This window comes from Euwallacea similis, chromosome 5, assembly GCF_039881205.1.
Source record: "Euwallacea similis isolate ESF13 chromosome 5, ESF131.1, whole genome shotgun sequence".
NCBI lineage: Eukaryota > Metazoa > Arthropoda > Insecta > Coleoptera > Curculionidae > Euwallacea > Euwallacea similis.
The window spans coordinates 5,821,679-5,848,812 of NC_089613.1; the positions used below are offsets into that span (position 1 = coordinate 5,821,679).

The window sequence follows — 27,134 nt, forward strand, 5'->3', positions numbered from 1 at the left end:
GCTGAAGTACAGCTCCGCTGTGGGCCATAAAACAGTTTCAGAGCCTCAACTTGAAATATTTAATCTTGAAACGGTAAATTCGTAATTAAGATCGAAAAATATATTTAGGTGAAAATGTTCGCTGAAAATACAGATTATTATTATTTGAGAAGCAGCATTTCCACGTTATTTTGACGCTAAAAGAGTATAGAGATACAAAATAAATTAAAAGCGGTTTTCTATCGTGCATCTCCTTTTTATCATCCGCACAATAGACACGCAGGGATAATATACTATTAATCAACTTTCAGATCAATACCTGGTGGGTCAAATACATTAATTCGGAATTTTAGCCATTTCCATAACAGACATTGATTTCCAACAGCCGGATTTACATTTTTACGAACCATTCTTCGTATTTAGTCTGTTAATATTTGAATAAATAATATTTCCTTTTATCCAGAAACACAAACAATGTTTGCACCAAATATTTCCTTGTTTAACTAAATTTACGTTTTTTACCGTATATTATAAAATCAAATATCGAAATTATCCCAAGGGGGAAAAGTGAAAAAACAATCTGGTCCATGTTCATATTAAATTTAAATCCAGGAATATATTATATGCATCGATATTCCGGAAGCTGGTTCGCTTATCTCCTCGAAACAACTTCTTTATTTGGAGCGTTAAATTTGTTTTTGCAGAAAATAGAAGGAAAATGTGTAGCTATATATAGATATATGCCGTTTGACTCAATTTCCATTAAAGTCTTCTTGCCGATTCCCGTTTTTCCATATCCACGCGAAAATGGCAATTTACGAGATATATCGGCTTATAGGTATTTGGTGCGCTATACGCTTTCAGAGCAGGAGATCCATCATGTTTACTGAACGGTCGGATTGTTGCCAGTGGGCCTTTGCTAACACCCATCTCTATCCAATAAAACTAGCGATATAGGTTAACGGGTTTTGGACAATGATTTATCATCTGTCACTACTGACAATCATTTCCTATTAGACGATAACTCGCACTAGCATTAGTCCTCATCATGATGGAATAGGCAAAATTCTGGAAGGCGAGTAAAAATTACCTGATCAAATATGTATCAAGCAAAGTAAAGCATGATTGATGCATTTTTTCACAAAATTCTTCAACACTCCGAAATATCTTAAAAATAGTGTCGAAATGGAAGTCTTGGGAAAGCCCCATTGATGTTATAAAACACCCTACGACTCTCCTACACGTTCATACCTACATAAATCACTTTGCAAAATCTGTTTCGGTTTCTGAACTACGGTATCACTTTGTCACCTATTTTTTGCAATTTTTTTATGCCGAAAATGGAGGTTCCAGAAAGGTACCTATCCAAGGTTCCAGAATCTCAATGGAGGTATCCACGGTCCATATAGGAGGATATCACTCGATTAAATCAAAAAACTTCACAAAGAAAATTTGAATTTTATTCTGAAAATTGTCAAAAGGAGTGAAATATCTCAAATTAATCATCTCGATACGCTCTATAACCTTAAACAATCCGCTTCGCAAAATCTCTTTTGGTTTCTGAGATATGGGATTATTTTGGTACCTATTTCTTATAAAGTATATTTCACGACACTGGCAATATGAAGGAGTGTATGTTTCCGCACATCTCCATTTATAATATGCAAAAAGCGAAGTAAACATAGTGGAGATCAGCTGTTGTTCTGCACGAGCTCTGCAATGTCGCTGGCTTCCTTTTTTTTATTTTATTTTTTTTATTTTAAAAAAATTAATACATATTATTGTCGATAACGTATTTACAATTTTTTTCGAACTTATAGAATTATATTTTCTCTACTTGCTATTGAAACTGTGGAATAATTTTATCTTCCGCGTATTGTTACAATAGCGAATAAAAATATAACAAAATGGAGATTTTTAGGACAATCATTAGAAGGGGTGGTCTGTTTTTTAGAAAATTTTGATAATCAGCCCCTTCCTACTGTAGATATAATGCGTCGTGCCATTCGAAATTTCGATCGGATGTGTTTCGCACCTGCATCATAAACGCCCCTCGCAAGATAACAATGAAAAGGAAGAGCAGGAAATTATGTTTTGGCCAGTATTGAGAAAAATCCTGATCAGTCCTTCAAGGAAACAGCGGACTAATTAGATGTGTCACGTGCAATCGTCCACAGAGTTTTGAGAAAAAACGGATATAATTAATGCAAGGTGCAAAAAGTGAACAAAATTTATCCTGAAGACCTAGAGACACGGCTGATTTTTTGTGGAACAATAATGGAAAGGACGAATAATGATGAAAATTTGATCAAAAACATCCTTTTTACGGATGAATCGACCTTTCCATTATTGGGTCACGCTAATCCAACCCTCACTTGTTATTGGCCAAGGGAGAATTTGCACAGAACGTACAATGCACGAACTCAATATCCTCAAAAAATTAATATTTGGGCAGCTATTTTAGGCGACCATGTAATTGGTCCGTTTTTCAATGAACATATTTTGAACGAATTGAGATACTTCGACTTATTCCAGGCACAAATTATTCCGTCAATCCAATAATTAGGAGATGTATGGTTTCAACAAGATGGATGTCCTACTCACAATATTGCTCTTGTCAGAAAATGTCTTGAAGGACATTTTTGAAACAAAGTGATAAGTGGATGGGGCTACATTTTGTAGCCAGCAAAATCTCCTGATTTAACTCTTGCAGATTTTTTCTTATGGGGTTATGTTAAATCTACAATTTATACATATGAGGGTGATAGGGCTAATAATTTAAATGAGTTGTGAATTGAAATTCGAAATTGCATGCAAACTATTAGCCCAAAAACACTTGCAAATGTGCGGCGGAATTTTTATGACCCACTCGGTTACTGTTCTACACAAGAAGAGGCCGATTTGAGCACTTAATTTAGTATTGGTTTTTATTTTAATTTCCATTGCTTAAATTTTTGTTGATTTCTTGTTTATTTTTAGAATTTTATTTTGTCTCATGTTTAAAAGTCGTATTTATTTTCTCATTTAATTTTGAAAAGAAAAATTGTTTTAAATAATTTTTATAGCAAACTTTAAGTAACCATCAAGCAGCTTGGCTGTTTAAAAGCAAGCGGGCAACATTGCAGAGCTCCACTGTGTTTGCTTCGTTTTTTGTATATTATTAATGGAGATGTGCGGAACCATACCCTCCTTCATATCGCTACTGTCGTGAAATGTAGTGTATATTTTAAAATCCTTTTATTGATTTTAAAACAATAATTCCTCACATAAAACTCTTCATAATATCGCAAAAATAGCTTATGGTAGATGTGGTAGCTTGAACTTTGGCATATTCGGTGGCATAACGATAAGTATTATAGAGGAAACCAAAATTTATGAATTTTTTCTCGAACATTTTTTTCTGGCTAATTTTTTGAAAACTATGAAGAAGAAAGTTGAGGAATATGAGGAATATGAAGAACCAAAAGAATCTTGACTACTGAAAACCTTTTCCAGCGTTTCGAACTGCGCAGATAAATGTCAACAAACCTGTAAAGAGTTTTTCATGTGTAAACTTAGCATTGTCCCCAAATATCAATTCTATCCATAAAGCACAACACACAACGTACGCAAGATAAACAGTCTTTTGGATTGTTAAAACGGTGAAAGAAACCTTGACAAGCTGTAGGGGGTTGATTGGGGCAAATCGACACAGTGAGGAGCTGAGTTAAGCGCTGCTCCGTAATCCCCGTTGCGATAAAGATCCGGAAAGTAGGAAAATCGAAACTCTTTTATAGCCAAACGCAAGAAAATTAGCACAAAGAGGATGGGAAGAAGTATTCATAGTTCGGTGATTGTTCAGATTTTCTCGTTCTCTACTCCTAAAACTAATTATCAGTATTCAACAATAAAAAATCTATTATTTTGTGGGTGGAAAACATAAATCTTGAGGCCATACTTTAGCCAGAAAAACCTACAGTTAATTACTCCTCTTCAAAACTTACAGTTCATTACTCATAACTCTCTCAATAAATCCTAATCATGCTAAAACTCTTCAATTTCTAATACTTCTTGAGATTTATTGGTGATGTACGTGAATACACTACCTTAGAGGGCTGTAAATTGAGTTTTCTATGTGGATTCAGTCTCTGAGTATAGAAAGAAAAAGCGTGGAAATTAAATGGAGCTTACCTGTAAGGGCGTGGTGTTGTAAATTGGCTGCTGAGGGGGTGGATAGAGTTGAGTTAGGCACATTACAGCCTCATTGCAGAATTTTAATCCCATTACTTCCTCATCTTCTCTTCCATATCTGGAAATGGAGAATTTATTGTTATCGAAGAAAATAATTTAATTTTAATGGAGAAGATTTTTATATAAGTGCAAGGAAGAATAATAATATCTGGTCAGTTTTCTCATTAGGGGTTGCCAGTTCTCATTACGTAGGCTTTCGTTTAAACGAGTTTTACAAATGGACAACACCAGTTTCTCTTGTACCTCCATTTTCCTTAAATGCAGAGTCATTTCTCTTTTTCGCGTCACTTTATCTTTTTTCTAAAATTGTAGTAAGAATATAATAAAACAAAGTTTCAAAAAACTTCCGGCCCAATTTTTCTATGCCACAGACCTGCAAGGTGATATATTTTAATAAAAAGTTAGTTGTAATGATAGATCGATCTTATGAGGTTTATAGTCACATGTCGTGTAATGCTGTCTAAGAAATCACTCATTGTTTTCTGATGCAGAATAAAATATGCCAGCAATGTCTAAAGTTAAATTGGGGGATAAATTAATATTATGCCTTAATAAAAATAACTTAAGGGACGATATTAAGAGGAGCAATTTCTGCCAATAAATCGGGTATATAAGGCCCAATAGGGGTTGTTTATACCCTCAGACTAAAACCAGACAAAGGAACAATCTTTTTAGTTTCTTTGTGTATATATTATTCCCTTTGGGCTTAAAAACCGATTATTCTTCAATCTGCTACGAACCGGGCATTTCTGGAAAATTGTTCCTAATTTCTTTCTATTTTTAGAGAATATCAAGCAATGCCTCGCTTTTGAGGTGCAGGATGTTAAAATTTTAGACATCTTCTTGTATTTTCACTTTTTTGAATGTTTAAAATTATCTCTGCGCATGAAGAACATACTTATATGGAGTTTCCAGCAGAAAATCAGTGAGGTAGAACTTACATTTTTAAGATTGGAAATTTTTGAAGACTCATCCAGTAATTTTATTCTATAGTTCAGAATGTCATGTTCAACGCGCCACTATTTTGTATTAGATAAATAAATGAAACGAAGTGTTTCTACTCTTAAAGAATTTTTATACAGTGTATTCATTTGAAAATTCCTCACTCCGCGTATCTTTTACTCTGCGAAAAATTTCAAAAATCGCCATGATCCGTCGATTTTTGTTCTAAGGAGGACTTTTTTTGGCCTAAACTGAATCGTGGTGGAATCATCCTCTAACCCCCAGCAGCCCCAACTTTGAAATAGTAAATATGACCACCGCCCTTGTAATACATAATTTTAAAGGGCGTTTAATTTCAAATCCAGTCATACTTTTACTTTTAAAATCGGCTGAATTTTAGGGCTATTATGGGCAAAATAACAATATTTTGTTTATTTTTTATTTAATTGACCCAAATGACAATATTGTTTATTTAATTATTTTGATTTTGCAGATTTATACATTTTTTTTATTCTTGAGTAAAAAAGTGCAAAAAACATAAACTTTATAAAAATAACAATTGGAATTTTGTTTTTTTCATATTAAAGGATAGTGACATTTGAGTTCCAATTTCGTTGGTATCGAACGTGTTTCCTTGGCAAAAATTTAATCATGACGTATACTTTAGCAGAGAGAATCGAAATAGTTCTTCTGTATGGTGAAAATAATGAGTGTGCTAGACAAATCTCTCGGGATTTTAACTTGCGGCACCCTGACAAAAATGTTGATCATAAATATGTAACATACCTAATACAAAAATTTTTAACCACTGGTAGTGTTGCATATAAAAAAGGAATACACCCAGAATCCTGGATGAGAATACGCAAATTGAAATTCTTGCCAATTTTGCCATGGACCTCAATGTTTCTGTGAAAAAAGTTGCTTCATTAACAAATGTTTCTGTTGGTTCAGTGCATAGAGTCTTAAAACTGCATAAATTTCATCCTTATAAACTGCTTCCCGTTCAAGAATTATTTGAAGATGACTCTGACCGAAAAGTACAGTTTTGCGAAATCATAATTGAAAAAATTAATAACAATGAAATATCTACAATCAATATTTGCTTCAGCGATGAGTCTACGTTCTTTCTTTATGGATATGTCAATCAACAGAATTGCAGATACTGGGACACTGAAAACCCGCACTTATGTTATGTCAAAAAGTGCACACACAGTGTCCTCAGAAAATAAATGTTTGGGCAGGCATTTTTGGAAATGCTATAATTGGTCCTCTTTTCATTGACGAGAATCTTATGGGTCAACTATACTTGGATATGTTAGAAAATGCAATTGATCCATTACTCACAGAGAGCATTGAAAATCAGCAAGATGAAGATGGTAACTTGTTAATTAATGAAGCACAACTAATGTTCAAGTAAAATGGTGCTTCGTCTCATTACATTTTACCAGTAAGAGAGTAGTTGGATGAGAGATTTCCAAATAAATGGATAGGTAGAAGAGGTTCCATAGAATGATCTGCTCGTTCCCCTGACCTATTTCCCCTTGATTTTTTCTTATGGGACCATCTAAAATCAGTTGTGTATAAAACACCACCCACAGACATTCAGGATTTGAAAAATCGAATAACACGTGAGTGTAGAAATATTTCCAGGCAAACTTTTGCCAAGGTACGTTTAGAATTTGAGCAGAGATTATATCACTGTCATGCTACAAATGATGCGCACTTTGAGAATTTAATCAATTAAATAAACAATATTTTAATTTAGGTCAATTAAATCAAAAATAAATAAAATATTGTTATTTTGCCCATAACCGCCCTAAAATTCAACCGATTTAACAAATAAAAATATGACTGGATCTCAAATTAAACGCTCTTTAAAATTATGTATTACAAGGGGGCTGGTCATATTTAAGCGTTCAAAGTTGAGGTTGCTGGGGATTAAAGAGATGATTCTACCACGATTCAGTTTAGGCCAAAAAAAGTCTCCCTTAGAACAAAAATCGACGGGTCACGACGATTTTTGAAATTTTTCGTAAAGTAAAACATACGTGGGGTGGAGAATTTTCAAATGAACACATTGTAGATAGGATGTTAATTTCAAAACTTTTCACTCATATTATTTTGAAATGGGGTAGATTTGTTAAAAATCACCGGAACATGTTGATTTTGTTGTGGAAGGGAAACAATTTTTATGTAGAATTTACTGCGTACTTTTCAACTCTCTACCTTCTAAGCCGCTCTTTAAAATATGGTAAAATGGGTTAAGTAATAAATCATTAAACAAATTTTTTTTCTACATTTTGGTATCTCATTGGTTACATTTAACTGTTGTGTTATCAAGTTAGGCGTCTTTGATCATTCTAAATTTATTTTTCTATTAGTGTTTTGATAGCGTTGAAACTAAGACTTTTTATTCAAACGTGTCTTACGATTAAGAAATTGTAATAAATTTCTGCATAGCCGTTTTAAACTCTAAAACAAATAATTTTTCTTATTACTGGTTAAAAAAAACACGTTCGAAATTGGAATTCCTATTTTTAACATTTTTAGTTTATTAGTTGTCTGAAAAGTTCTCCATTATTTTCCAAGCAATAATAAAGCCTATTTTGAAACTCTTTCCTGATATTTTTAAATACCGCTTCTGGAATAGCCGTGCTTGCTCCTGTGATTCTTCTTTTCAAATCATCAATATTATCAGGCTAGGTTTTGTAAACAACCGATTTCATATGTTCCCCTAAAAAATAATCTAACAGCGTTAAGTCTGGTGATCTTGCAGACTATTCTATCGGTCCCCTTTTACCAATTCATTTGTCAGGAAATCGATCATTCAACTATTCTCGCACTAAGTGAAAATAATGCGGTGGAGCTCCATCTTATCGAAGATGTATTTGGTTTTCTTGCAAGATGTTCCCACTAAATTGATTTTCCAAATGAGTTATTATTAAAGGATCAATTACGTTTTCAAGTAAATTCAAGTATAGCTTTCCAGTTAAGTTTTCCTCAATAAACGAAGATCCTATAACGCCATTTCCGAGAATACCAGCCTAAACTTCCATTTTTTCTGGCCACTGTGTAGCACCCTCTCTTAAAAATTTGGGGACTTTCGTCACTCTAATATCGGCTAAATTTGTTTATTGACCCGCTGAGTAAGAAAAAAAGTGTACTCATCACTGAAGCAAATGTTTGTTAAAAAAAATTGGTAATTATTAATTAAGTTGGTCCCGGTTTCGCAAAACTCGGTCTATCAAAATCCTCGTTATAAAGTTCCTATAGAATTTGTATTTTGTAGAGATGAAATTTATTTAATTAAAATGTTTTTCGTAGAGTTTCATGTGACATTTCAGTTTGATTTGCGACCGTACGCAGTGAATTGCTGGGTTCTGCAACAAAGGTTTCTAAAATCTCTATTTGACCAGCGTCATTTAAAACACCCTGAACGGCCCTTTTTTGTTTGCAATAGGACCCGTTTCAGTAGATTTTTTTATTAAGTTTAACACGTATCTGTGACTCGCATTGAATTAGGATTTCTAACATTAAAAACTTCCGCCGTTCTTTCTGCGCATCTTCGTTGTTCACCATGAATAAAAATAATTTCAGTTTTTTGCTGAACCGTGTGGACCATTTTTAAAATTACTTACAATAATACACAAATTATCGCAGTAAGTTTTAACTGATTTGAATAGCTAGGAACATCAGCCAGCACCACAGGTAAGTAAATAATATTTTCCATGCAAGATAATATCAAAATTTATCAAAACGGCATTTCATTGTAAACAATAATAAACAAGAAAAAAATTAATTTCTACGTAGAGGTTTCTTTCCGAGGACAAAGGAAATTTATTAGATTGATAAACATTTGCTTCAGTGATTAATGTATATTTTCTTTTGATGGTTGTCTCAACAAACAATAAGTCAATTGGTTAGTAAATAGATTTATTTCAACAATTTCCTAATCGTAAGACAAATTTGAGTTAAAAAAATCTTAGTTTCAACGCTATCAAAACAATAATAGGAAAAATCAATTTAGAGTCATCAAAGACGTCTAACTTTATAACGCAACAGTCAAATGTAACTAATGAGGTAGCAAAATGTAGAGAATGAAAAGCTCTTTAAAATGATATATCACCCCTTTGCCATTCAAGATATTTAAGAGGGCGGCTCTGGTGCGTAGAGAGTGGAAAGGAGCGCAGTGAATTCTGCATAAAAATTGTTCCTTCACGATAACAAAATCGACATGTTCCGATAATTTTTTAAAAATCTATCCGGTTTCGAGATAATAGGGGTGGGAAATTTTCAAATTGACACCCTGTATAACGTTTTGTATTTTGAGTAGATAATAAGCGGCGTAGAACTTGCAGTACAAAGGTTGGAAACATTCGAAGATTTTGATCCTGTAATTTTGTATCATTTTTCTGATGTTGAAAATATCACATCTGTTAGGCCACTGTTTTCCATGTAGTATATACGAAACATTCAACAAGAAGCCAGTAGCGTACTTCTCGTGGTCTTATGGTTAGGAATTTTCCCAAATTTTGAAACTGTAATTTTGATTAATTTTTCTGGCGATCAAAATGACAAATTCAGTACGCCATTGTTTCCATTAAAGATAGATAAAATATTTCCTCGAAACTGTGTTTTTATGTCGAAAACCGTGATGTAGTTTTGTGGATATTTAGACGTATTGGATATTTTTTTCAGAAAACAATTCCCACTTTGACCGTAATAATAACTTTCCCGGCGGCCAAATTCCTAAAACGACACATTTGATTGATTGCATTCTACGTGAAAAATTCCACATTCAAGTTCATTTTATCGACGGTTTGAGAATTGTTGATGAACTTTTATAAGCATCAAAAATGTTTGTCTATAGCAATTTTTCCCGTTTGCAAAATATGCAAGCAACCTCTATTATCGCCGCACATGGGTTTCAAACTCCGTAAACAAAGGGTCGTAATTAAATATTAAAACACACACCCCGTGTTGTTTTACACAACGAGAAGTTACACAACAAGAGTTTATTGAGAGTGCAACGTATGCTTGGATAGCGTTGCGGTTTTGCCTAATTGAGTACGCTCTAAACTTTGATTATAGAGTAATTTAGGGTTTTGTCATAATCTCACTCAATTTTTGCATTGTTATTTTTGGGACACCTTGTATATTTACTCACACTACTGAAATATAATCCAATATTTCCTCTTAAACCTATAATATGCTTCCTATACTATACGATATCAGCTCCAATTTGGGTTTGTGTCAAGACAGGCTATATAGCAGTCCATTTATTCGATACCGTAAGTTATTGATTACCGAATTTCCATTAGAGAACGCTTTAATTCGGTTAATTAACATTTTAATTAGTAAATCTTCGGTTTTAGCCCGGATAAACAAATTATCTACCCTTATAATTTTGAATGTATTTTTTAATTAATGACAAAAAAATTACCGGTTAAATTTAGGAAGCATTATCGCTTCGCCAAGGAAAGGAAAAGTTTCTGGAAACCCCCTCAATACATTAACGAAGTTAAAAAGAGCCTTCTCCATCTAAGCAATAAATATTAAGTGGCTCAGCTTTGATGGAGCTTCTTCGTCCATTCAGCCTTTCAGTGTAATATCGGATTTAACGGCTGTAGTGATTCCTATTTGAGTCGATTTAAAGTCCACGGAAAAGCACATAACGTAATTTCATATTTTGCTTGTCGAACGGGAATATCGCAATTTGAATGATAATTCATTTCTTAACTTGCTCAAATACTGAATTAATCGAAGTTCTCGATAGCATGCCTCTGGCACACTATAGAAATCATCCATAATGCAATTGCTGTTCGGGTTTCCAAAAGATAGGTGCTTAAAATTTGAAAGGTGGATAAAATTGGCTACTTCACACTCCTTTCGAAACTTCCAAGAAAATTCCCTATCTTTCGATATGACATTTACTGCTGTAATCGACAGAAATTGATTCTAAGATGATCCCCGATACTTACATTGCAGCTCTGGAATCTTACGAATCTAATTTGGAAAACCCTAATTTCGAAGAACTTTCAAATTAATGTTAGTTTATAACTGGTAAAGAACATTTTCAGGTCCTAATGCGATGAAGAGAGCACTTATACAGGGTATTTCAAATTCGACCCTCACCATTGGGATCTCGGAAACTAAAGGAGATACGAAGAAGTTTAAATAGGGGAAAAGTTGCGTAATTTAGCGCTTGATCGAATACCATTTTCAAAATTTTAATTTTCCGAGTACTTCCGAAGACAGCCGAGAAAAACTGAAAATTGGAGAATCCATTTTTATTTTTTTTTGTGTTATTTGTCAAGGAAAGTTAAATCCGTAAGCATATTTTCATTGCCACTTTTTCTCAGCTGCACGATGACATATTCAGATTTGCCATCCGACGTTTCGTCTTTCGGCTACCATTATCAACGTTATTTTTTCTGATCGGCGCCATATTGGATTTTTCGACAGAAAAATTGTGCGTTTCATTCTCATTTCATTGATATAAAACTTCTTGTAATTTACTTTTTTAAAAGCCGAAATATTTAAATAAAAAGAAATATTACATAGTTGGCCTTGACTCCATCGAAAAACTATCTTTTGTTCGTGCTATATGACAGAACTCCTCCAACGAGATTAGAACTTGTGCAGATTTCCAATGAAAATGAGTTTCAGAAATGAGAAACGAGATATGTTAAGACTTTATTACAAATTTGATAGGAACAGTACGAAAACAGCTCAAACGTATTTTGAGTTATATCCAGAAAGACAACAGCCGCATAGAACATTATTTAAAACTTTGGATGAACATTTCAAAAGCACCAAACTCACTAAACTAACCAAAAACCTAAAATTAAGTATGGAAGCAGAATGGAAGATTTTCAAAGGTACGAAACTCAGCTAAATGTTGATCCAAAGTTTTAAATAATGTTTTATCCGGCTGTTGTCTTTCTGGATATAACTCAAAGTACATTTGAGCTGTTTTCGTACTGTTCCTATCAAATTTGTAATAAAGTCTTAACATATCTCGTTTCTCTTCATTTCTGAAGCTCATTTTCATTGGAAATCTGCACACGCTCTAATCTCGTTGGAGGAGCTCTGTCATATAACGCGAACAAAAGAAAGTCTTTCGATGGAGTCAAGGCCTACTATGTAATATTTGTTTTTATTTAAATATTTCAGCTTTTAAAAAAGTAAATTATAAGAAGGTTTATATCAATGAAATCAGAATGGAACGCACTATTTTTCTGTCGAAAAATCCAATATGGCGCCCATAAGAAAAAATAAAGTTGATAATGGTAGTCGAAAGACGAAACGTCGGATGGCAAATCTGATACGTCATCGTGTAGCTGAGAAAAAGTGGCAATGAAAATGTGCTTAGGGATTTAACCTTCCTTGTCAAATAACACTAAAAAAAATAAAAATGGATTCTCCAATTTTTAGTTTTTCTCGGAATCTTCGGAAGTATTCGGAAAATTAAAATTTTGAAAATGGTATTCGATCAAGCGCTAGATTACGCTACTTTACCCCCATTTAAACTTCTTCGTATCTCCTCTAGTTTCCGAGATCCCAGTGGTGAGGGTCGAATTTGAAATACCCTGTATACATACTTACAGTCAGTCCCAAAAGTCTACGTACACGTTAGAAAATTAGGTTTTTTGGGTATTATGAGGAAAAAAAACAGTTTAAATTAAAATGTTCATTTCTGAACAATCTTACAATTATAAAGGAAACATTTGTTAAGGTTAAATTTACTTTAGAGTCTAAATTATTTATTTTTAACAGTTAAATCCTAAATTGACATATCTCAAAACTGTACGTACAGTGAAAATGTTTTCATGTGAATTAGTGCTAATCTTATATTTTTAATTAAATTAATACTTAGTTGGTTTAGCTTGTAGAGCCACAACAGCTTCTAGCCGTCTGGAAATAAAACTGATTAAATTCATGATAATTTCAGGGGTGATGCTATTCCATGCTCGCTGTAAAGCATCTTTTACGGAATTTTCATGGGTAATTTCATATTTTCGAATTCTTCTTTCTAATTCGTCCTAAACAAGCTCGATGACATTGAAATCGGATGATTGTGGTGGCGAATGAAGTTGTATAGACACGTTGTCTGAGTTTTACGTCTTAACAATCCGAGCTGTGGGTTTCGGATCTTATCCTGTTGAAGGATCCAACCCTCCCCTAAGCATAATTTAGCTGCAGATGTTTTCAAATTTTCTTGTAATATAGTCAGGTACAATTCTTTATTAATTATTCCATCAATGGACACAAAGTTGCCTACTCGACTAGCTGCAATCGCCCCCCCCCCCCCCCCCCCCAAACCATGGCAGACCCTCCACCATGCTTTACGGTTGCCATTATGTTTTTGGTTTTCAGCTCTTTGTTTTTTTTATCATATCTTTCCCGCCCCATCACAACAAAAAAATGTTAAATCTATTCTCGTCAGTCAATAAAAGTTTTGCCCAAAAATCGAGAGTTTTGTTCTGGTGTTCCTTAACGAACGCAAGTCGTTTTTCTTTGTTGACTTGAGAGATCAGTGGCTTCTTTCGAGGGACTCTTCCATTAAAACCTGCTTTGTGTAAAACTTTTCTAATGCGTTCCAACCCAACACTTTTTGCTGAGGTGTTTGCCACATCTGCAGCCAATTTTGGGGCTGTTTTTAAAATTCCCCTACAATCTTGACTACTTAATTTTTTGTGGCGACCAAAACGAGGCTTATCAGCAAGATGGACGTTTATAATAAAATGTTTAAAGATTATTCGAACTGTGCTGCGTTTTAAATATAAAGTCTTCGCAATTTCAGCATATGATCTTCCAGAATTTCTTAGTTTCACTACTAAGTTATGAATTGGCAAAGCAATTTCTTTTCGCAGCATTTTAAACACTTACTACCAATATTAGCGAATGTAACATTACATTGTATTATACAATAACAAAGGAAGTAACCCCTACGCTTGACAGTTTTTAAACAAATTTCGTTTTTCCGCAGTTTTAAAGCCATCCATTAGCAGGAAGTCAAAACTGTACGTAGACTTTTAAGAGTTGCAAATGAAGAAATACGAAACTAAAGCAAATTTGATTTTAGCATATGTTTTATCTATCATTTTAACACAGTTTTATATTAGAAATTCGCAATTAAATTCTGTCTTTTTTTAATAATACCCAAAAATCCAAATTTTCTAAGGAGTACGAAGACTTTTGGGACTGACTGAATATGTATAATTCAAGGCGCGTGAAAGAGCGCCTTTTAAATATTTTCCGGTTCGGAGTAACTGGATGCAACATGGAACGGTTCTGGCTCTCTAGGTTTGTTCCCGCTGGACTTTCCCCCTTTTTTTTTTAACGTTTATACACAAAAAGCCTTTCACAACGTTAATCATCTTGAGACAGTTATTCGAGAATGAACATAAGTCCGCAAGCTACCACAAATTTGATGACTCGGGTTTCTAAAAGGACAATTTTTTTTGTAAAAAAACTGCAATTTGATTGTTATAAGCAATCATGTGTTTTTTATTTAAATATCATTTCCCATAATTATTGAAGCAATACTCTGGTCAAAATTGATCTAAATTCATAAGTAAAAAAATTTCACTGCAGACTAAGTTTGTTGATTCCACCAAATCTTCCATCCGCACATTTAAAATGATACGTACTCTTACAGATTTTCTTTAAAAAATATAAGTTTCAACCTCTCATTGGCAAAAACAGGATCAAAGTTATTGGATTTCTAAAGGGATTTAACGAAGAGAATTACACGAGGTTTCAATATTTCCATTTTCCCCAATTTCATTTACATTTCGATCAACTTTACTTTCTCATACCGCATTGAATTAGACAAACTATTTGAATTGCAAAATTTTCTTTATTAAAAATTAAATTTCGAACATGGACTTGTGAAAATCAGGACCACAGTGATGAGGTTACCAACCAACGACGTATTTTGGCTATATGGAAATTGGGAGCGTATGTTTTGGAAAAACGAGGCTCCTCTTTGTTCGTTACTGTTAATTGGGGTTTTAAGGGAGGAATCGTCAAGAAAATAAAGGACGTTTCTATAGTAAAATTCTAACGAAGCAACATGTTGCTTTTGGAAAAGTCGATAATGAAGAAAAGTAGCAGGACAGCAAAACATATGACCCACCGGAAACTGCCTTTCTCGAAAATAATTCCAAAGGTCAAACTTCAATAGGTAATTCTAGACTGTTTTTATGTTGATGTTTCAGAGATAGATCCAAATTATTCTGAGCTGAAAATGACCCTACAGGGAGTGGGTGGGAACCAAAGAAGACAGCGAACCACAAAGAATTTTATGCGAATGATCATAATTCATTACATTTGATTGTTTCAGATAACCAATGTAGTGAAAGGTGTATTAGCATTCGACAAATCTCATTTGTAAAACACCTCCATGTCTAGAAAGCAAAATAATTCTCCCTAGCTGCAAATCCTCGATTAAGCACCTACAGAACCTTCTATATAAGTCATGAAGAGAATTACAAAAAATATTGAACTTCAACTTCGAGACGATTTAAAGTATTTATCCATCTGCCCACATCATATCCCCGCACAAAAAAAGAATTGCTGTTTACCCGAGGAAATAATCCAATGTTATCAATGTAATATCAATTTCTGTAAACGAAAATAGAATTTCGAAAAGACGTGTTTTAGCGTAATTCTATATCTTTACGCGAAACCTACGTGCTCGTCAAAATCTCTTGGTAAGATCACACGGCCTTAGCCAAGCAAACACCTTTTCATAAATTCACTTTTTCTCATGAAAATATGAATCGTAATCGCAAAAATGACAACAGTTATTTTTATTTCCAAACTCTTGGTCCTTCCAAGATTATGGTCTTATTGTATGACAGATTGGGTCCTGTTGACCTGAGCGAAGTATCGGGAAACTGTCTACTGTTTAAAATGCTTTAAACGAGAACTAAGCAAACCTTCTCAACCCGCATCAGTTTCCAAGTCATTAAAGCACGACGCAAATTTCAGTATTACAACCGAAAAGTTTACCTTGCTCTAAAATTTGCTAAAAGTAACCATAAACACCAGACAAATGTTCCTCTTTCGTTCGACCTAAATGGTGCTGTTTTGTACCGACATGAATTAACCAAGCATGGAACTTTGTGATAATTCATCTCATAGACAATTTAGAATAATGTTTCTTTGTTTGTTGGGACTAAAGAACGTTTTTACGGCCAGCAAAGCGAGCACGAGAAATGGAAACTTAGTTTTTAAGGAAAATTACAAAATAATTCAGACATATTGTTTTTGAAACAGGAAAGCTATGAGCCAAGGCGCTCTATTATCATTTATTACGACGTGAAGAACCTACACAGTATTAGTTATAACTGGGTAGCAGCAGAAAATCTTTTTAAAGCAATAAAATCTTTATGTTTACTATCAATACTGATGCAAAAAATTGTTTCTAAAGTATGAGTTTGATGTTGTTCCATTTGATGTTGTTCCAATATGATGTTGTTCCATTTGAATTTTGTCACAAAAGAACACTCCACTGATAACATCTTCCTGTTCTTTACCCTTAACCCCGGTTTATTGGCCCCCCTCAACAATTTGATTTTCCCAGAGCTGTTCCTAAATCCGCTCATTCGGAAGAGCCGAAATCACTTTAGGATTATTACATCTTACTCCTGTTATTTCGACTCCTACATTAGATTTTATTCTCTGTCATAATACATCAGACCCTTTTTTTTACAAAAAGTGCAATAAAAAAAAGTCGTTCGGTGAAAGTCTTTTACGATTTACGCAGAGGTTAGTAGGACAGAGACTATGTTTGCCAAAGACCATGAGATTTATGACTTATGTTATTACCCCGAGAAGATGAAAGGAGACTTTAAATGCCTTTTTTAGTATTATCAACTTGGAGTTTTACTTCTTTTGAGGAATGAAAGTATATCCCTTTACTTTCCACGCACGATACATGATTCTATGATGAACTTATTGGGACATTTAAATGTATTTTCAAATCCATCAGGAATGCCATTTTTATGATGAAAAGAAAACCACTTGGCAGAACTTTTGTTGATAGGGATAAGCCCATAATTTGTAAAGGGTGATCATTAAAAAACCTTAATTAGGCGTTTGAAATATCAGAGGCATGGAATGGACGTGTTCATATTTCAGATATTTTATGTGGAGGAATGGGCTACTTTGGCTTTTACATGAATTTTCAATAAATACTTGATTATTTAGACTAATGAAGCGTGTGAATTTTTAAATTTCTATTATTAAATTAATTGAGATTGTCTTTTTGAACTCCCTTTCGTTATCGCAGGTAATTGGTCAAGATAATTGGTTTGAAATGGAGATTTTCATTTACTTGACTATGTACTTTTATCAAGGATATGAATTATTGTAAAATTCCTCTATAAAAAACAAATTAAATAATCCTTCGCAGCCTTTAGTGGTAACATAAACAATTTGCATGGTCTCTTAGACTATCTAGGATCTGGAGGGTTTTAATTGATTGTCCATTTTTTATAAATTAAAATATTTTTAAACTTCTTTCAGTGAAAATCCAATAATTTCTTATTACATCTGGAGGTTTACATTATCTCTTTAGATTATCCAATAATAAGAGGTTTTCATTCGTTTGACTATCCCATCCATTTTCGAACAGACAGGAGCCAAATCTGCTTAATGAAATAATAAAAAAGCCTAAATTTAGATACCTCAAGTGTCACTGCAAGATATCCAGGAATAGGGAGGTTCCATTAACTTGACTGTATAAACTGTTCGGGGGCAGACATTGGAAGATTTCTCATATTATGGAAATCATTGAAAAAACCTTTCAAAGCTTTTTCTTGTCACGAGACAAAAAAACTTTTTTAGACGAATATCGAAGAGACTAAATTTTGAGATCTAGATCGTTCTTTCAGACTGCCCATGAACAGAAGTTATATCAGAAAATTACTTGATTATATGGTACTTCTAACGTGCATTCAGAGCTTTCAGGTTCCCGTAGGTAAAAGGGAATATTTTCTATAATGAGACGATACACTTGACTCCATTTAGATATTAGAATTTTCCTTTTAGATTGACCAACGATGTCGATGATCATTAACTTGATGATACAAATTCATAAGTAACATGAACGTAAAAGTTTCTCTTATGGCAATAATTTACGCACCCATATAGCGCATTTTCTGTTTAGTATGGGGAAGAAAAAATTTGAGCTAAACCTTTCAAGATTTCTAATAAATTAAAAAAAAAACATATCAACCCATGTTGATATGAACTTCTTTTTGTCTCGTTTTCACAAAATCTAATTAGTTTTTAAATAACGTTTATTGTAATTTTATGCATCCAGCATCACCAGAAGCGTGAATTCTGTAATTTCCCTCATTAAAATAAATGAAACAAGGTTGCAGACTTTTCTCTCTTCAGCAGATGAAGCCAATATTCAGCTGTCTTAATTAGATATTAAAAAATACTATATTTAGATAACTCGGCACTTTTTCCAGACTTAAAAGGATGATTTAGCTTCGTTAACATTTTTCAAAGTTGCCCGCTGAAGAAAACTAAATTAATATTGTTTCCATGCTCGGATTGACCTTAAAAATAGCAACCGCCTGTTATGTGAAAGCATTTCTAAAGCTTAACTTGACGAGACAAGCTTCATTTTCATATTCCTTGTTTTTAAGCTAAATAAAAAGCCGCTGGGAATTTTTTTCTTGTTAAAATTTAATGGTTTGGTTTTGATAAAAGCGACTCAATTCGGCCCGTAAAAATGTTGTTCACTTACCGAAAAGTGAGAGTGATTTGTCCATACACTTTGCGATCATCCACAAACTCTGGATCTACTAAAAGAACTCCTGTGAGGCGATCTATTTTGCCCTGAGACACCACTAGATCTCTCGATGCCAGGTACATGGTCAGTTTGCTGTTTGGGGACGACTTTTTGAACACCCTGTAAGAGAAAACTGTGCTTAAAATTCTCAAATTATTTATGAGCTTTTTGATTATTTTCTAGCTATATAGACTACTGTTTGGCTTAGCTACCTTGAGCAATAAGTGGTTAATTCCAGTGATCCTCCTTGCTTACCCAACTCCGCAAATAGGCGATGAAAACTCCATCGGTAACAGTTAATGTTGGAAGTTGGAAAAATTGCAAAAGAAACGTCATTCATTATTGAACGGAAGTTTCAAAGTTGCTTCCTATTATTTCCCTAGGGATCGAGTGTTTGTCGGATTCTGAGAAGTTGGTTTTTGGGGAGATATTAAACGAAAAAGAAATATGGCGAGGTTTCGACTGCCCTAAATTAAAGTTTAAATGTCACTTTAAGAAGGCCTTTAAGATGTAGAAAGTTCACTTTACAGATTTCCTCCGATAGGATAAATTTATCATTTCTCAAAGGATCGATTTATTGACATTCGTATTGTGTTCCTCTCGATGACCATCGTTACTTCGATACTGAAAATGCAGAAATTCTTGTCTTTCATGCCTAGTTATAATGCCTAGGTGAATTTGAAATTTGAATAAAATGTTCTGGATTTTATAGACAAGATATTCGGAATTGCAATGGAGAAACAAGTGCTGAATAAAATTTACGCGATAATTTCCCTGGTTGCTCTAACAATGTTGGAAGAAACCGATATACAATATTTCGAAGAGAATGAAATTCTCTTCGAAATACAATTCGTGCAATGAAACTGAATAACAAATTTGATAGTTGAATGACATTCTCAGAATTAAAATTTCTGAAAGCTATTTTTCTATACAAAGGTTTATGTTTATAAGCTTATTTTGAAAATTCGCCATTGAAAAACTAGTAAACAATTTCAGGGCTGGGTAAAGCAAAGTCATATAAAAGTACCACTGTCTACTCCAAAGTCATCCTCGAATTTTAAAAAAATTAAAATGAACTAATTTTTCTACCGAAAAACCTAGTTTATTTTGGAAATTTACCTCTGGAAAGTTAATTAATCATTTCTCGTAAAATTTTACGGTTATGTACGAGTACATTAAACTCATATACGATATGAACTCCTGTACACCACGTAAACGTTGCTGCGATAGTTTTAAAATAAAATATCTTGATTTATTTTTGAATGTACAATGCTGAATTAAGGTTTTACTTTTTGTTGAAATGTCGTTAAATTGTATTTTTCTTTTTTATCCTCGCGCTCTTGAAACGAAACATGTAAAACATTTTCCATCCTGCTGCACCTTTTTAATTGGTCGACGAGTAAATGGAACCCTACTGGCAATAAGATGTAACGAGCAACTTCGTTAAAACACTGGACTTTTGTTGCTGTGGTTTTTGTGTAAATTTCCAGCTTATAATCTCACGCAAAAAACGTTTTTAAATCGGAATTTTTCGGCCCCAAAATGCATGCTTAGAGAGTTAGAAGGTTAAAATCCTTATAACTAAATTTGCCAGACCTCTATTTAATAGTCCCGGTTCTTTAATTGTGGTCCTCAGTTGTTTGCAGAGTTAACACCGAGCTTAATTCAGTTTTGAGCCTGTAATCTCAGTTAAAATATGTCTGACCAGATCTTCTAGACCTCCATTTAATTAAATCGTTTGCAAAGTTAACATTAGCTTTAAATAAACAGTTTTAGTTGAGTATTTAAACTCTGAATATCCCGAAAAAACGAATTCTACAGGGTGTTTATTTTCTGCTCCACGCAAGATAAATAGGAGGAAAATCTATAGGAGTAGATCAATTAGTCTTGTAATAATACTTCAAATCTTTTTGCATGAGTGGAACTACGCCACTATTTAACAAAAAAATTCAAGATTTTCGTGATGTAATTTCATAATTTATCTTTTTTGCTTCAGTCGCATTTAATCAGCAAGGAAAGCGAATTATGAAATGAAGCTTTGAGTAAACAGAAACTCATTTCTTTCCACAATTTTTTCCATTCAGATTGAAAGCTTTTCCTTATTGCAAATTTTAACTAAAAGTAATTAAAGTCGACCTGATCAGCAATCTTGGTGCTAATGCTATACCTTTCAAATTTCTCTAATAATATATAACTCATGTGGAATAAATCCAGAGCAACTGTTTCAATCCTTGGTAATCTTCTAACTGTATCTTATTTGAAATTGTGATGAACTAGTTTAAATGGAAAATCCCTATCTTAATAGGTATTCTATCATGGCTCTAAACAATCTAGAGTAACTAAATTAAATATCGATCGATTTGTTTACCGAAGTCCACACTAATTCCAATGCCAGTTTTAAATTGCTGACCATGAGTGATATGTTAAAAAAAGTGAGCTTTGCTCTAATGGTTTGTTGTGCATGAAACACAGATATGAAGCTTAAATCTTTTGTACACGCGTTTTTAGTTGCATTTGACGTCTCTTGATGGTATTTTAGCAGCTAACATATTACGGACAATGAGTTTTCTTTCCTTAACCCATAAATAATTCTGACGAGGCTGCAGTGCCGAGAAATATCGAGGAAGCTGTATCTTTTTGCTCTTTTTTTCTAAAGTAATTAATTTTTTTGGGGAATTTGCGATGACAGATTCTAAAAGAGGTTCCTCATTAATTTTTCAGTGAAATGAATCTCTTGAATGCTATAAATTATTGGTAACTTTCGGAGGATTACCACAGTTAATGGCTTCGGCACACACAATGTATGATATAGCATACATTGTGTCGAATCTCTCTAAAACCGCGTGAAAGCCTCCATTAACCTGAAAGAACTGGCATGAAAGTTTGATATCTTGAAAAAATCAAACAAAATCTTCGAAATTAAATTTAAAAATTTTTTTAAAAACTAAATTCCACCATCGCAAGCCAAAAATGTGTTGCCGAAGCACATGAAAAAGCTAAAGATATCAGTGAAAATCTGTTTAATATCCCCTAAAAAAACTTATAATGTTTGAAGAGGTTACAATATTACTCAAAACACAGGATCTCAGACTAAAAATTCGTTGTACCTATGAATGGCCAACTCTTGTTTCCTGAACTAAACCTGATAGTGCATTGAAAATTGGAGAAAATGGGCTCGTTAAAATATAACGAGTATGATTGATAACGATTATAAACGCATGCAAAACATTTTTCCTTTTTTGCTTTTAATATTTGTCTCTGTTATTCACATATTTTAACCATGTAACACTAAACTCTACAATATCCAAAAAAAGGGCAAATTTTGACCTATAAAATAGATGTGTGGGCCCTTTTTAAACCTACATTCCCCAGTTGATAGAACTGGAATTCAAAATGGCTTTTCTACATTTACAGAATAATTCCACAAGTGGATTTACCTCTGGTTACATTTCATGATGTTTTATGTAGCTATAACAGCACAATTGGACCATTTGAAATTCTGTTAAAATTGTCAACGATAGAATATTCATAGCAACCATCATTTGAAGTAACAAATAAACAACTTGTTATTTCCTTTAAAGGCGAAAAACATTTCAGGCATTATCTAATCCCTTTAGGTTATTAATGAGATCGTAAAAGGATCAAATAATGTCAAAATTAACTCTTTACCACAAAATTTATGAAGCTATGAAAAGTTTGCTAGAAACGTTCTGCCGTATAGGGCTTTTAATCCAAATTAGGCAAACATGAATAATACAGTAGGATTGGTCTTTTTCAGTGTTCCAAACTGTCCAGTTTGGAAAGCAGCAATTTATTTCATGGAAAATACGATTTGCGAACTTACCTCTGAGAGCTGAGAGTGGATTCTGGAACTCTCAAGTCAGGCTGATCGCTGGAATTAAAATTAAATTAGAGTTCCGCATACAAAAACACCTTCTGAGATATCTCAAAAGCTAAATTGTTAAAGTCCTGATAACACGAATTAAAATTCAACCAGGAAACTGACCATAGCAATCTTAACATTGCCGTAAAACTTAATAACTACTTGTTAAATTTGATAACACATTAATATTTTGGCCGAATGTGCCCCATTCTCTTAACTTTACCATTCAGGGGGTAATTTCGATAAAAACGATTAAGAGACTGAGTATTGATTTTTACGGAATTATTTTTAAGTTATAGTTATCAGCACCCTCATTTTATTGGCCCTGACTGACCTTTCTAAAGCAGTGCTGGGTCCCGGTTCCGGAGCTGGGGGTTCTTCGGTTTCCATCGTCATTTTTCACTAGCCCTTTAACCTGTTTTCCTGTACTAGTTTTCCCTTCGGCACCTTCTAATATCTGAAATAAAAATTAAAAAATTATTCAAAAAGTTATGGGATTTTTCCTCTTTTTGATGGAGGGGCTGGATGGTTTTTGAATGTTATGTTGTAATTTAATTTGAGAATTGAATGGGTATTTATTTATTGAGAAAGTATTTTAATGAATTTTTTTGCAATTTTGGGAAGGTTTTCATTGGCCAGTGCATAGCAGAGTTTATTGAAGAGCCAGATCTTAGCATCCCCATCGGATTTAGTAATGTAGTTTTCCGCAATTAATTAGGGAAATTTGTGGATTTGTTTTTACTTCTTAATATTATAGTAACTCTAATCTCTTCTCACTCTCGGTCTGTGTCTCTATCTCATCAAATTTCTATCATTATCTTCCTCAAATTCAACTAAAATATTGTTTCCAAAATGCCTCAATATACACATTTTTGCACCTTTTATCATCTTATAATAATTAAATTTGATACGTCATAGCCAAACTTACTTATCGAGAGCTGTTTACGGACATATTGACCACAATTACATTTCTTATTCCAGATCCTGGATCCCCCAAAGACCATTATCTCCAAGCCCACTAATAATTAAAGCTCTCGATTCCCATCTCTAACTCCAGGATGTGAATTTTCAAACATGTATATTTATTGCATGATTCGAAAGTTCACGCATCTGAATTCGAAGCTGCTTTTCCATGCTAATTTGGAAATTGGATATGCCTGCCTCGTGAATATTAAGCATTTTTCGAGCATATATTGGGTTATTTGAAGATCAATACGAACGTTTTGAGGGAGAGAGCGAAACTAAATTGTAACTTCTGGATCAGTTTGGAACACATTTGGTAATTTATCAGGGAAGTTTACACTACTCTCAGTCTGTCTGCTCATATTTGGCTTGTTTGGCATTATCAAAGCTCAATTAATGAATCTGTATGACTCTTTAGGTGATTGGCATCGAAATTAGACTTTTGGAGTTAATTAAAATGAATTTTAATTCATACGCAAAAAAGTCGGTTTCCTCAGCATAAATAATTTTCAACACAATTCATTCCTACTGCATTGTTCCATACAGAGGGTTTTTGTACATTTTTAAGCAATTAAAAACTTTAAACGCACTTGAGGCGTTTAATGCGTATAGCTTGGTTCAATAATGTATGTGTGGAGAATAGAAAATAATAACATAAACTGTATACACGCAAAGGTTTATTAGTTCGTTAATTGCCGTATACCCAGAAAACGTTTTCAATTATACAGGGTGTTCTAAAACTACGACATGGCATCAATTTTCTTATATCAAATACAACACCCATTTTGTTGGATCGCTGAATTTTACTCAAAGTTTTAAATATTTCTCCCATTAAATATGCCGCAGCTAAATTCAGTCTTTTTGAGTCGTAGTAAGGCAAATCTAATAATTCGTCATTTTTAACAGATTTATAGCATGTAGATAATAATATAGAAAATTCTCATCTTTTTAACTTTCTTGGCAATTGTTATGCATTTGTGAAGATAAACGCAAATAGTCCTAAGAAAAATCTAAAAAGATTAAGGTCGATTACGACTTTGTGCCTCATTCAGCTTTGCGTTTAATTAACTCGAGCAAGCAAAGCAGCAATGCTGGAATAAGGCATAAAATCGTAATAGACCTTAATCTGCTCAGATTTTTCCTACGACTATTTGCATTCATCTTCATTACTCTTGGCTATAGGTCGGCCCTATGCACTCAGTCTTGCTGCTTATACTCGAACAGTTAATCGAGGCGCAACACAAAGGGCACAGCAGATGGCTCTGGTAGGATATTTTCCTGCAGGCTCGACATAGTTGCCGTTGATATAGCCCATTAATACTTTCATCATTAATATCTTTCTTTTATACGTAGAAGATCATCTGAGAGTGAAATTAAGGACTGTTCTAAATCTGAAGCAATTCTGATGTTGCCGCTATTCTATTTTTTCTTCTGGTTTCTTTTGTAATTCGCGTGTACATTACTGGGTAGAATTGTGCGTGCATTCGTTCAGTTGTCAGAATTATAATCGTAAAACATATATTTTTTCAATTTCATTATTCACGCTGGGTTAGCTAAACCGCAATAAGTAGGAAATTTAAAGCATTTTAAAGCAAACAAAAATTGATTATATTGTAAATTCGGAAAAATATCAATCAAATTTGCAATATACAAAAATATTTCTTGAAAAATAAAAAACGAACTTAAGTTTAAATAAAAATACACAAAAAAGAGTTTTAAAGTGTTATTGACTTTCCTTCAAAATTTGAGGGAATCATAAATAACTGCAATTTTTTTTGAAGCAATCATATGTCACCCTCAAAACTCACTAAGATTTTTCACGTACACCGCACCAATAAATCTTCGAAAAATTCTTGAAAATACTAAGAAATTGATCAGGCAAAATTTTTAAAAAATGCGTCAAAGAAATTTTTTAACATTCCTTAACAAACAGGCCACTGCGAAAATCACTATGCAAAAACTGTCTTAAAACCTGCCGAAAATTACTGAAAATCGCAAAAATGTCCAACAATTTTAAATCCTAACAAAACCCTTCTGAAACATCTATGATATTTTAATCAACACAAAATATGCAAAAAATTATTTGAAAATTGTAACCTGAGCAAAATAAAAGTGGTGTTGTCATAATGGCAGAAACACTAGACGGTCCTTTTTCTCTGAAAATAAAAGTAGTTATTAAAGATATAAATGGTAATTCTTATAGCGGAGAGTGGAGATTAAAAAAGCTTATTTTTTATCGAATTATTATTTGTTACTAAACTATATAAACGCAATTTACATATTCGAATATTTAGAGTAGAAAACAGTTTTATTTAATTAGATTAAAATCTCTCTCAACATACTGACAACATAAATATTCCGCATGCTGTGGAAATAAATTATTTGGAAAAATTCATTATAACTTTGTTTCCCGCACTCAAATTTGTGTGACTAAATATAAATTCACTCGATTCAGTTCGAGTTCTAAAAATCATTTATGATAATAAATTGTGTAGTTACTTATTCAACCTTCTCATAAGTTATTACATCGTTACAACATTTGTATAATTTTTAAAACGCATTTTATTCTACCATCGTCCGATTGTAGCTCAGCATATTAATTAAATTCCAATTTTCCATAAACCCTCTAACTACATAATACAATGTAGGTCACTAAAATAACCAAAATAACGGTTGATTACGTAGGTTGATACCCACCTTACAAAAAAATCTTCCTAAAGTCCCTCCATTGTGTTTTTCATGAAACAATGCACTCTCCAGGTATTTTATCCAGAAAAAAAAAACAAAGAAAGCGATTTATAAACAACCGAAAACGTGGAAAATATCTTTAAAAGTTCCCGCGATTATTTTCCAGAGTTGCGCACTTTAATCTGGAAGTTCTCCTGTTGGGAGATCCAGATCGACTGATGGATTCGGGAGACCCGCCTGGAAATCGGAAATTCAGACGTTCCGGAGTCGGGCTAGACGGCAACCTGTAGTTTGCTTTTCTACGTCAGATTGGAAATACTTGCTTAGGTGTATAAATACATTTAGGTAGTGTATGTTGCTGAAAGCTGATTGGCCCGCGAGGAGAACTACTTTGATTCCTTACATTTTTCCAGCTTTCGGTAATGTGAGTGAAGTTTCCATAGGGAAAAGGCGGTGCGTATTCACATAACTTGGAAGAAGTGATGATATAAGTTCATTGAGATTTAATTAAAGAGGGGAGGTCAAAGAAGCGTTTATGTAGGTTATTACTGCAGACATTATATTATTGTATTATTCATGTGATATGTATTGGAATTTTTTGCGACGCTCACAAATTATTCGGCCCTAGGC

General features: G+C 33.4%; 1 protein-coding gene across 1 annotated transcript in view; it reads right to left on the reverse strand.

Moving 5' to 3' along the window:
* Positions 1-26,791, reverse strand: part of LOC136409255 (arrestin homolog) — an 82,387-nt gene extending 55,596 nt beyond the window's left edge. The window contains exons 1-5 of the mRNA XM_066390644.1: positions 26,514-26,791; positions 23,188-23,310; positions 22,815-22,862; positions 18,926-19,090; positions 4,150-4,267 (exon numbers count right to left, since the gene is read on the reverse strand). Coding sequence (XP_066246741.1) covers positions 4,150-4,267; positions 18,926-19,090; positions 22,815-22,862; positions 23,188-23,249 — 393 coding nt within the window. The 5' untranslated portion in view covers positions 23,250-23,310; positions 26,514-26,791. The remainder of the gene's footprint in view (positions 1-4,149; positions 4,268-18,925; positions 19,091-22,814; positions 22,863-23,187; positions 23,311-26,513) is intronic.
* Between the last annotated feature and the right edge of the window lie 343 nt (positions 26,792-27,134).